Raw genomic sequence first — 12207 nt, forward strand, 5'->3', positions numbered from 1 at the left:
TGTTACAGACAGGCTGCCCTCCAGTGTCCCTCTGGCCCAGCTGAGAACAGCATATTTGAGTGGCCTCCCGTCGCCGGCAGAGTGCAGGGCACACACCCCTGTGGGCCAGGGGTCAGAGAAGCTGCCCTGTCATTCCACAGCACTGACAGCTCCTAACGAGACGCATATGCACCCATGGGAGCAGGGAAATCTGATCCACCCTGACAGAGCCTGCCTATTGATAATGGGTGTTCTTTTGCATTGAGTATTAACTCTGCTTTTCATATTTAAGCTTTTATCTTTGGTGCATTAAGGGAGCATAGATGCTCAGGTTGTCATTACTTAATTATCTGCTGACCTTTTGAGTGCTGTCGTTCATTGACAGCGCAGTGCAGGGCAGATAATAGCTCTGCGTGGCTCTGGGACGCAGCTTTGTTTCACAGCTATTAAAGTCTGATGCGAACCCATGAAACCCAAGCCCAGATCATGCTGATCAGATTGCGCCTGTTTTTCAGCACACGGTGCTCTGGCCTCTTGGACTGCTTGAGCTGCTTTAGCCTAAACAACTGCTTAACATTACACATAACCTGGGTCAACAGTCTAGGGTATCGGAGCTGAAAACGTGTTACTGTAAGTTAACGGAAAATGTAACTGCGCTTTGCTGAAAGATCAATGTCCTATAAGGCCTGTGCAATCAAACCTTGTCGCTGTGATTGAGCCTCTTAATTGCCTCTCAAAGATAAGGTGGTAATCAACATAGGTTTAAGTGCTCTCTCCTGCAAGTTCAATTACATGCTAATGACTTGTGCCAAGTTGAAATCTTTAAATACTAAAACTGTTTAAATCTTATGTAAGTAATGAAAAATGACTTCAGCTGTACATTGATTGAACCCAGACGTTAATCACTATATTTTTCTTTTATACCACTGATGAATTTCACAAGAGACTTCAGTTGCTTTAAAACAATGAATATTATAATTAACTTGTTGCCTCTTGCTATTGATTTATTTTTCTAATTCCCCATTTTGATGAATGATCAGACCAAGTTGGGATTTACTCCAGTTTTTACATTAGTGGTCTGTATGGATTCCTAATGACTTTCTGGCCCCTTTTATTATGGGCTCTTTTAATTAGTTGTTTTCATTTTGCAAAACTTCAGTTTTTAAACAACAGCTTGCAACTCCTAGAAAAAGGGAGATTCTGCAGTCGTTTGCTCCTGCTTCCTGACGGTGTCTCATGCCGCTTCATTGCAGGGCAAGAATGTTATTTCCACCTTAAAATCCTGGAAATAAAAGAACTGTTTTGACACTGAGTTGTACTACATTTTATGCTGTAGAAGCAGGATAAAACAATTAAATTAATTCCTTAATTGTTTTATTACATTATTATTTTCTTATGAACTGAATCAATATTCTTCACGAGTTCGCCCCATTGTCGGACAAGGATAGAACAGGGATGAGGGGAGGCCAAGTTTACCAAAAACTAAGAGAAGGTTAAACGTCTTTGCACAGACACAGGCGGTTGGACCGAGCGCACTGTGGCTTATACAGAGCGACTGAAGTTTCCCAGTATTCGAGCCTGCACCAGATGGGACTCTTGCTATTTTTGGTCTGCCTGCTCTGTGTTGTGCATTGGTATTGTGTCTGCACGCATACCCCGTTGTCAATACAAACCTTTAACATGACAGGCTCTGTACTGTTGAGTGACTGTTGAGTGCAAGCAGTTCGATACCGCCCTGACCCTTGTGTTTGTGGTCAGAGTGGTCTGTGACCTTGTGCTATTCTTCCACGTTAGCGGGAGTCTCCTACTTGCACTTTTGTGGCATGGGTGAAAATGAACGCTCTTATTATTGTCACATTCTCACAGTAAGGGTGCGAACTAAATAAGCCTCCACTTAAAATGCGGTGATTCATGATCCCTGCTTCTGCCATGCTTTCTGATTATCTATTATTTAGTAGGAAAAAAATCACATTAATTTTTCCGTGCCTGAGATATGTATGTCTTGGCAGAAACAATTACTGTATGTATATAGCCCCTGCGGCTGTTCTGCAGAGGTTACCGTCTGAGTTTTTACAAGCACCGATCACCTGGAACCCTCGAAAAGCTCCAGGATTTCTCCGACATCTCAAACTGGCGGCAGGTGTCACAGTCATGGCGGAGGATTCATCATCCGCTATAGAGAATGCCGACGGAGAAACTAGGTCCCAGTGATTTTTACCGCATTGGTCCGGTATTTGTTCAATATCTATCTGAGCTTGTGTGAGACGGCACAAAGTTTAAGCACACATAACTTTGGATACAAGCTACATAAAACGTGGATTTTTTTTCCCTTTAAAATTACATTTTGAAAAGGTATATATTTAATTTTCATTTTAATTGCGGTAACTAACCTGTCATATGATGAACTTCAAAGTAAGGACTGAATTTATAGTTCATGTGTTAGGCGTCTTGAAGATAATGATGACGATATTATTATTGTTGCTGTTGTTGTTATTTGATATCTTTACAATTTACCACCTGTTACCACAGTATCAGAGTGAGGCAGAACGCTCTGTCGATTCATCTCTTCTGCTAGCTCGTTATTATAACAACTACAGTAATACGAAGCTCTTGTGCGCCCCTGACAAAAATGGCTTCCGATGTTTTGCTCGTCATCATTCTTTGACGTAACGCTTTAAGCATTTGATGCCGGGGTCGAGGCACGAAAAACTTCCGGTGTACTTCCTGTATCTTGGACAGGTTGGGGTTTGAGACTGTTACTTCACGGCTGTAGTGATAGCAAATATAAGTATTTAGAGGCAAATTTATGATTCGAGTTTGAGTCCGTCAAGGCGTGAGGCGTCGGCGAGCGGGCGGCCTGTGTGTCTGATGTTGATGTATTCCGATTTGCCCCCGGATTTCTGTTCAAGACTGGGAGTGATTAGAGGATGTGATGTTGAGCCCCTGTCGGAGTGGAAATTAACTATGGTTATATTCTTTTGTTATGCTCTTACTTATTCTAAATAACTTCAGCGACATGGAAAACCAGACACTAGTAATTCGAATAAAGATACCGGATGGGGGAGATGTGGACTGGACAGTACCCAGCGTTTCCCAGCTCATCTTCAGAGACGTACTGGTAAGCAGCCAGGATCTTATTGGGTTAAATAAACTGTCAACACGCATCTGCAATGCTAGTGCTACTCGTAATGAAATCGACGTGTCTTTCTACAAGACAATAGGACATTCGGCAACTTCCTATCATTAAGTAGTGGGATCACTCACGTTTTCGCACTCTTGTGATTTGCCTGTTATACATGAGTAATTGCCATCACCAGAGCTAACTCTCAGCTCCTCCACTGTCTTGCGTGTGTTTAAGATGGAGGTCTGGTATGAAACAAGGCCAAACATTTAAACTGGCTAGTGAATGTGAAGTGCAGTGTCTTGTGTGTTTGTGAGGGGAGTTTATCCCTGAGGTCTGTATCAGGTGTGAGAGATGCTGAGGATCTATTAGTAGTCTTATGAAAGCTTCTGTACTGACTGCCAGATCTTCTGTAGAATTCATACAAAATAAGATTTTTACCACATCTTCAGTGATTGTTCCTTTGTACAACAAATAACACTGTAAAGTTGCTTAGTTGTGCTTATAATTAAACTGACTTTCTGTCCACAGCTTTGTGACTGTCTCCTTCCTTTATTGTCTGATTTAATGACACCACACAAAGGCTTCAGAATTAAATTATACAAATTAGGCCCTACCTTTGAAAGACCAAAACCCCTTGTAGGACACAAGCTAATAACCTGGAGGGGTGAAAGGATTACTCTCGGAACAATAAAAACTCTGAACAGATCCAGGTTTCCTCACTACAGATAAGGTATTTCTGTATGTTTCAGTATTACTGCTCATCTGGCCTCACCCTGCAGGTTTCAAGTGGAGAGAGATGAGGCACATGTTCAGTCATTTCCCAGATTCTCTGACCTTGGTTACCTGACTAATGTTTTTATACCCATGAACACTTGTTCTGCTGTCTTGTTCTGCTTCTTGCAGTTCTCTCCTGTTACTCACACAAATCATTCATTTGTATCACGTCGTCCCATTTAACCCTCTGACTGCTCCACCTTCCTGTTATGGGCTGCCTCTCTATCTCGAGACCCGTTAAAAATGTTATAAAAGTAATATCTGTTCCGCTTTTGTAATTTGTTGTATGTGGTTACACTGGGAATTTAGAGACCTGAACATTGTGTGAAATACGTTTTTCTGTAGCACTGGAAAAACCTGACCACTGATTACCTTCAGGTGTCAACCATAAATGGGTCTTTCCGACCTTGGCAGGATCTGATGTTAAAGAAGGTAGGAAAGGAGAAATGAGGCCAACACTACCACTGTAACTTGATGATCAACCACTTTCATACAATGATTGTAGCTACACACATATGTGTGTTGTTCATATTTGCACATTTATTAAACTGTTATTTTAACACGTCTTCCTAATCCTTGTCTGTAAGCCCACTCTCAGTTTGTTAACCTTTCAGTCTTTCAGTCCTAGAGCATGGCTGGCCAGCAGGACGTACAGGTCACGCTTAAATCATTAGTTTGTAAAGGCTTGGAGCATGTTGGTTTTAGTAAGCTAATTGGTTCAGGTAAGTCAGGAATGCCCAAATGGCCTCCTTCAGAGCTACTAAGAGGAGTTAATAGTTTCATTTCAAACAATCTCTGGTGTTAAGTGGTTATTTACAAGCTCACAATTTGGTCTTCACAAATTGAAACTTTCAAGTTGCCCTGAAATTGGGCTGCTGAATTGTGACTCTCCAGAACCCAGAATGGCCACATCTGCCCTGGGCTTATTTTGTATTGTTGTAAGCAGTCATATTCACCCCATTACACTAACTAGGTATTTATTATCAGTAACTGACAAGTGTAAAACCACCTTGGAACCTTAGATATAATGTAATGCATTGCCTTGTTAATGCCTGTGTTCTTTTTTTCCAGGATGTAATCAGTCAAGTCTTGCCAGATGCCACTACTACAGCCTTTGAATGTGAGTTGGTACAGCCCACCTCTTTGACATGCCTTGCACACTGGATCTAGAGTCCACTAGCTCAAATGCACACATACTTCAGTATTGTATTGCTTGGGTCAAGTATGTATAACTGTGTCTGTGTTTATATGCCAGTACATTATATACCTGAGTACAGTATGTCTTTAATCTTAATGAACAGTAATTAAAATGTGGAACAATTTTTACACTGCCAGGCTGGGAAAAGTTTTTCAATGTTATTTTACTGAAAACGTTTGGAGATCATGGTGAGGGTTGAGTTTCTGTTTACACTGATCAGTATGCTTTTTTTAACAGGTGTCAGTTTTTATTTTGCTTAGCAGGTGCCTTTATCCAGGGCATGGGTATCCAGAGGTTTATTTTCACCTCTGTATGGCATGGTATCTTACTCGCTAGTAGTATTCAGTGCTAGTTTCACATGCTGAGAGCAATGCATTGTCTTTCTATCCATCACTGAGATGCACATGCCATGACATTTCTAACTACATCTACAGTGATATTCTGGGCTCAGTGTGCATGTCGCAGAGCCAGATGCCTGCGACATTGCCATTGAAAATCATGATGCTGTCATGGGGAATGCATACCATTATTTCCCTTAAGTGCCCAGCATTATAGCCGCATACCATAAGGCTTACCCAGGAAATATCAGTGGTAGTCTACTTTAAAGCAGGTAATGCTGACAGCAATGGCAAATGTGTGGGAGAAGTTTGGGATGAAAACGAGACTTGTCAGATTTGGTAAAAATTGGCAAGGGTCCGTCACAGATCCTGCTAATCGGGGGGGGGATTAAGCCGCCATTGTCTCAGAGCCTTTCGCCATTGAAGAGTGTCAGTGTCTGAGGAGCGCGGGCTGTGCCGTCTCTTACAGATGAGGATGAGGACGGGGACAGGATCACTGTGCGGAGCGATGAAGAAATGAAAGCCATGCTGTCGTATGTAAGTGAAGTGGGAGGTGCGGAGGGTGCTTGTGTGGTGTCACGGGGGAGCGATGGGTGCTGCCCAGTGACCTGCTGCCCATGTGTCGAATCCTCCTGCTACTGCAGCTGAGGGTCCAGATCCACAGTGCGGCCCGAGGGCTGGGGGAAAGTGTCTGCAATAACTGAAACGACAGCAGCTTTTAATTGAGGCTTCTGTCTTTGTGTTAGTGATGTTTTGTGAAATCGCTGGGAAAAAAAACCCGCATTGGAAGATAGATTTACTTTAATGGTAAAAGGCTTGAAGTTTTTTTTTTTCCCTGTGATTTCAATGAATTATAATTGCTGACCCCATACCATTGAAGCTGGAATTACAAGCCTTTTTTCATGCAGCTATTGAGTGCTGGAAGTGTTTTTTTTGTTGGGAAAAAAGCTATTAAAAATCTATTATACCAGATCTTTTCACCCAGGGGGAAAATGTTCTCATTACTAAGCAGATTGGTGGGGATGACAAGTGGCAACATTTTTCTTTGCTTTTTTTTTTTTCCCCGTCCCCTTTTTTTTTTTCGAGGGGCTGAACAGCAAAAGACCACCGTCTGCCGGCCTGCTGTGCCAATCAGCGTTGCCACGGAGACGGGCAGCGGGTGGCTTTGTGAAGGACGGGTCGGCCTGCTTGGCCCCGCCCACTGGCAGGCGCTGTCTCCTCCCCCTTGTGAACCAGGCTGGCTTGTGTGCGGAGCTCCATTTATAATGAGAGCCCTGGCTCTGCTATGCTTCTAGATTGACGCCCATAATGGCACGGGGCTCTAAGTGCACAGGACTTCAGACCTCTGCAGGCAGCCAAAACTGTCACTCCGTGTGTGAATTTCTCCTGTTATCTGATGTCGCATCAGTCTGTTTTCACGCTGGTTTTATCTGTTCATTGTTCCATTGGGTTTTTTTTTTAGTAGAAGGTGTAGCATTTGGGCAGCTGGAGAAGGGGGAACCTCAGCTTTCTGCAGACGGTGTTTCCTGCAAGTAATGTTACTGTGCCGCAGATCACAAGATAGGAAGAACAAGCGAGTCAACAATAATTAAGGCCAGGATAATTTAGAATAATTCCAAATTATGTTATCGTTAGGAACACATGCATATCAGTGTCTGTTTATATAGCAAAACATGTCTTTTAGATAATGGATAACAAGCACTAAATTAATGTGCCCGAACAGCTATGGTTTGTGTGAACACTATTAGTTTTTTATTTGTGGGTGTAGCTTATTTTTGTAATTTAGAGATCACCTACTGCATATATTTTAAACTGTTTTTGTAGCATGTTTATTAGCTAAATGTCTCTTTATGCATATATAGATGTAGTTTATTGTTTTTTTTTTAAGTCAGTGCTACGGGTGTACTTTCCTTCATACTTACTGCTCATATCATGGACATTAAGAAGAATAGATTTTAATGGTTTTTCCATTAGGTACAGTGAAAGCTAAATGAACTATCAATTTTTATTATTTATTACGCAGTACTTAAAGTTTCGGCTCATTAAAAATGGACCCCTGGGCTGGAAAATTTTTCAAAATCTACTTTCATCTGGTGATGTCTTTTACCCCCCATCAGCCTGCAATGATGTTGTAGCCATGGGCTCAATTTCATTTGATTTACACATGCAAAAGCTGCTCTCACATACTTATTTTCCTGATGCTTTTCTGATTTTTTTTCCCCAAAAAATCTTGCATTGCCCATTAAGTGCTGGCCTCAGTGGGCCAGGGTAGAACTGTATGGCATTACCCTGATAGGGCGGGGCTGTTCGCGCACAGTGAAAATCAGGGCTGGAGCTCGAGCAAATTGAGGATTTATCTCTGTGCTGGAACAGAATGTACTGTTTTACTGGGAGCGTTATAGAAATCGGCATGTGTAGTGGTTTAAGACTCCTATAATTCTGAACAGGAGATGGGAATAGCCATGTAGCCCAGGTCACCAGCTTATCTTGGGACTGTCAGGGCAAGCTTGTACCGGGATGATGCGCATTGTTGTAGCAGGGGAACTTGATATGGCTGGGCTCCTGGTTCGTTCATTTTCACTGGGTGTCTCGGTGAAGGTCAACTTGATTGAGGCCTCTCATGGGGTGGAGGGTCACCTGGGGCCAGAGTGACACCCCCCACCTCACCTTGTCTTCATCCACTGAACCCAGGCTGAGATCTCCTAAGTTGGATTGTCCTTTGGGACAGCTGTCAGATGTCGGGGCACAGAGGTCCCTACCTTCTTGAGGACAAGAACGAAATCTGGATTTGTTTGTTTTTTTGTCATTTTAGGGAGTTGCAGTGTGTGACTGCTGGAAATGTGCTGAATGGCTGGTGGCGTGCGCGCATGATACCGTCTATAGAGCTTTGCTTTTAAAAAAAGGTAAAATAATCAGTCCGCTCTGTTAGGGGAAGCGCTGAATATAAACTGGTAATAATCTTTAAAAAAAAAAAAATTGTCCCTCGCATTGCTCTTGCTACGTCCACATTTTCGGATACCATAATCTCCAGTCTTTTGGCAAATGAGTTGCAATTCTCTTTTAATAGTTTTTTGCTCCTTGTGGGATAGCTGTGTCTGCAAAACCTGCTGATTGAAGGGAAAAATGTAATACAGGTGTAAAAGCAGACGTGATGGGGTCTTATGCAAGGGTTATGCATTTAGCAATTATTATATTCATATTCAAAGCATATGGATTTCGCTCGTGTTGGCTATTTACACTCCATCGAGACCCACGATTATGCTGCGGTGTCGTTAATTCCGGCTGAGTGGATACCTATTATGTTAAATTAATAGGAATTAAAAGGGGTGATGTGGAAAAGTTAAGCAAGCAATTCATTTGTCTGGCGATCTGAGCCTGTCCTTGGAAACGCAGTTTACAGGCAGCCTGTGTAAGGGGGTGGCAGGGGGCACTTCAGACCCTGACACCGGCACTTCCGACAGTGTACACGACCCCCCTCCGCCTGAATTAGGCTTGTGAATTTCTGATTCCTCCTTGCTTTCCCATCTTTGTGCTGTGGGCACTTTAGAACGTTTCAATAGCTTTAATCCTCCTGTACGGTGCAGTGTGTGTGACGCGGTCCTTAAGGTTCGCTTTCAGAACACTGAATGCTGTGAGGTAGTATTGGCTTCAGCAGGGCTGCAGTTGAAGACTCTCTCATCTACAAAACAAAAGGGAAGCAGTAATGTACTTCGTGTTGTTATTAAGAGTAGTGATGTTTGCTTGACTCCATTGTCCGGCAAGAATGTGTTAGCGTTCAGTGGTGTTCAGTAGAAGATGACTGTTTGAAATAATACGTTAATAAAGTGGCGATGTGTTACACAGAGTGCCGGGACAGCCTTTCAGTGCTACTGATCGACTCCCTGATTGCAGGAGTCTTACTGTGCCATCCTTACATCCTTGTGCCGGGGGACCTGCAGTCCGGGGGCGCCGGCATCAGGCTTCCCATTGACAGCTCCGTCTGCAGGGTCCGTAAACACAGGGTCCGCACTTCCTGCGCCCGTAGTCCGAAGTGAAGAGACTGAAGTGAGTCAGCTGTGGTCGCGTGGTCTCCACCCCTCCAATCTCCTCACAGCCGACTAATTAAAGAGCGCTCCTCTCTGGCCTGCTAATGATGATGATAGCACTCGGGGAGTCGCACTCTCACTGTCCCCCCAGGCTGAGAGATTGTGTTCCTGATGTGGCCTTTAGTTTAGTTATTGTCCAACAAAGGGGGAATCCTTTTAATACACTATCGCAGATTAGACTGTAATTGCAGTGGTAATCAATAAAGTAGCAGAGTGTAAAATGAAGGGCTTTGTGTGTTGGGGTGGGGGGGATGCCCGGAGGGGGTCCGCGAGGAGCCTCATTGTTCCCGCACGGCCTGGTGCCGAGCCCTCGGGGCCACACGGATAAACCTGACAGGCAGTGACAGTGATAAATAGCCCTTTTAATAACAGCTGTCCCCGCTTGGGCAGACAGACAGAGCCAGCCACCTTCCTGTACTCATCTATTTATTTATATATTTATGGGCTCGTGGAGGACAGGCTATCGCCACCATATGGATGGCAATGTGTTTGTAGGTCGGCTTCATGCCCCATGCCTCCCACAAAGGTCCATCTTCGAGCTGGGCCCTGCGTGGCCAACGTGCAACTCCCTGTCATTTGAAACAAGCCACCTTGCCAAGTCTGGTAAAGCACCATGCACAAAATGGAGCCGACACAAGCACGTGCACATCTGGTTGCTTGGCTTTGAATATGGAGCATGCCATGATACAGAACGTATCTTTATACCGTTCTCCTTAAAAAGGGGTAATTTCCACTAGTTTTAGGAGTATTTGGGTTGATCTATCAGGGCATGTAACGTATAAAGTTAATGGAACCTATGCACACAACCTGATCATTAGAAACTCTTCCTCCAGCTGGTAAATTCAGCCCTCTCTTGTTGAAATAGCAAATCCTTCTCTGCTACACGGCATGTTGTGTGGTACTGCTGTAGTCAGTTTGCTTTACAACCACCTGACTGTGGTTTTGCTTCCAGTCCAGGCAGAAAAGGGCTACGTATTGTCCCTGTGGGTAGGCAGGTGCTGCTGTTGCTGCTCTTGGTGGATGGAAGGTGGGGAGAGAGCTGTGAAGAGTGACGTTCACTCCGGTAGTGCTGATTCTTTCCAGACATTCAGAAAAATTACATCTCCATCTTTTTGTTGAACAGCTGCAACAGGGTTCCTTTTTAAATAACCTATTAAGTTGACCTTGTTATTAATGTGTGAGCTCAGTCCTTGCAGTCTTGTAAGCTGTGATTGCACTGGCCCTGTGCGCTTGTAGACAATTGGAAGTGATTTGGCTGCATTGTTTAATGACAAGTAATCCTGTCTCCCATGTTATTCCTGGTGCCCTAAGTGGCCCAGCATAATTCCAGAGGCTGCAGAGAAAGAGAGTGAGTTTCAGGAGCAGCAGGAGCAGCTGCCCTCTTCTCAGCCCGTTGCTGTGCTGACTGAAACTGAACGTCCCATCGCTCCTCTTCCCTGAGCACCCTGATCCTAGCCTCACCCCCGCATGACCTCCAGCCCCCTTGCTCTTTCACAGGTCGGCCTATGCCATGCATCGCTAGGCTTCCAAGGCAATTAAGTTCCATTATCCAGCCTCCTTCAACATGACCATCAATCCCCAGCTCTGACACTAACCTCTCTTATGGAGAGCCCTGTTGTTTTAAAGTAACTCTCATGCTTGATCACAGTGTGGTGTGATTGCACATGTATATGTGAGGCTGCTCCTTCCTGTTGTTTTCAATGGAGGGTATTATAGATGGTACGTTTCAATAATAGGGTGTTCTCCGGTTGGACCAGTGTGGAAACACTTTCCATTCCTGTGCTATTTTATCCACGTCGGACCCTTTTTAAGGCTCATTCTGTGCCTGAACACACAGCAGAACCAGTCTACCTTCTGCCCACGTGCAGTGCAGGCTGTGGAGCGACTGTAGAGCAGACCCTCACAGGAGATGCTGTTTGTCTGGGTCAGTCTCTGAGCACCCAAGACTTGTTCCTCAGTGGTTAGAAAAAAAAAGAAAGAAGCCTAGAAGAAATTGAAGTAGGCCACACTCCAATCACAGAACAGCTAGGCTGATTCTAACATGGGTGCCCAGCAGACTGGCAGCTCTGATCCCTACACAGGCAGGGTGGAGTGAGGGCCTGTATCCTGCAGCCCAGTGAGACAGCTCTAGGACACAGTGAGAGAACTGGGCTAGGGATTGACAGCTGGGCACAGCTATGAATGTTAACAAAGGGTATCCCACACGTATACATTTTTACCGTAGGAAACTGACTGTTTTGCTGTACTAAGCCTAAGTATCTACTTTGCCTGAACATGGTTTCCCCTAGTACTGTATCTGGGTTCGCTGTCCGGAGCCGGTGCCGGTGCTGGTGCTTGCAGCAGTGGAACTCAGCTGCTTTCAGAGACTCTTACGAAGTGCACCAGCGCAGTTCGGACAAGTCCCTCTCCCTGCCCCGGCAAGCCGTGTGCACTGGTGTAATGTGGAAGGTAATTAACGGCAGCAGGGTGATATTGCATTGCACCGCGCCTGGGACAGAAAGGCTTTTAATGTTTTTGACAGCCAGTGATTGGAGTGTAGCTGGCAGGCATTACAAGATGTGGATCAATAACTGGCAAATTTTCCATTAAAGAAAGATTACCTGGACAATGCTCCAAATAGCCAGTGGCACCTTAATTTTCTGTTCTGTTCTGAAACATTGTGGACAAGTCAGAAGGAAAGTGTTTTTTAATAAATATATATGTCTCATG

At 44.3% G+C, this 12207-nt stretch overlaps 1 protein-coding gene across 5 annotated transcripts in view; it reads left to right on the top strand.

Annotated features, from left to right (window-relative positions):
- The first annotated feature begins 2671 nt into the window (after positions 1 to 2671).
- Positions 2672 to 12207, top strand: part of map2k5 (mitogen-activated protein kinase kinase 5) — an 81131-nt gene continuing 71595 nt past the window's right edge. For 4 of the 5 annotated variants that reach the window (XR_015940327.1, XM_088641093.1, XM_088641094.1 and 1 more), the window contains exons 1-3: positions 2672 to 3097; positions 4949 to 4997; positions 5883 to 5950. Coding sequence is in view for 3 of the 5 variants with exons in the window: in XM_088641093.1 (XP_088497219.1) it covers positions 2963 to 3097; positions 4949 to 4997; positions 5883 to 5950 (252 nt within the window). In the remaining 2 variants the exon portion in view is untranslated. Of the gene's footprint in view, positions 3098 to 4948; positions 4998 to 5882; positions 5951 to 6695; positions 8317 to 12207 lie in introns of those variants that run through there. The other variant, XM_088641096.1, reaches the window with a different exon arrangement.

Source organism: Lepisosteus platostomus, chromosome 7, assembly GCF_059453375.1.
Source record: "Lepisosteus platostomus isolate fLepPlt1 chromosome 7, fLepPlt1.hap1, whole genome shotgun sequence".
Classification (NCBI taxonomy): Eukaryota; Metazoa; Chordata; class Actinopteri; order Semionotiformes; family Lepisosteidae; genus Lepisosteus; species Lepisosteus platostomus.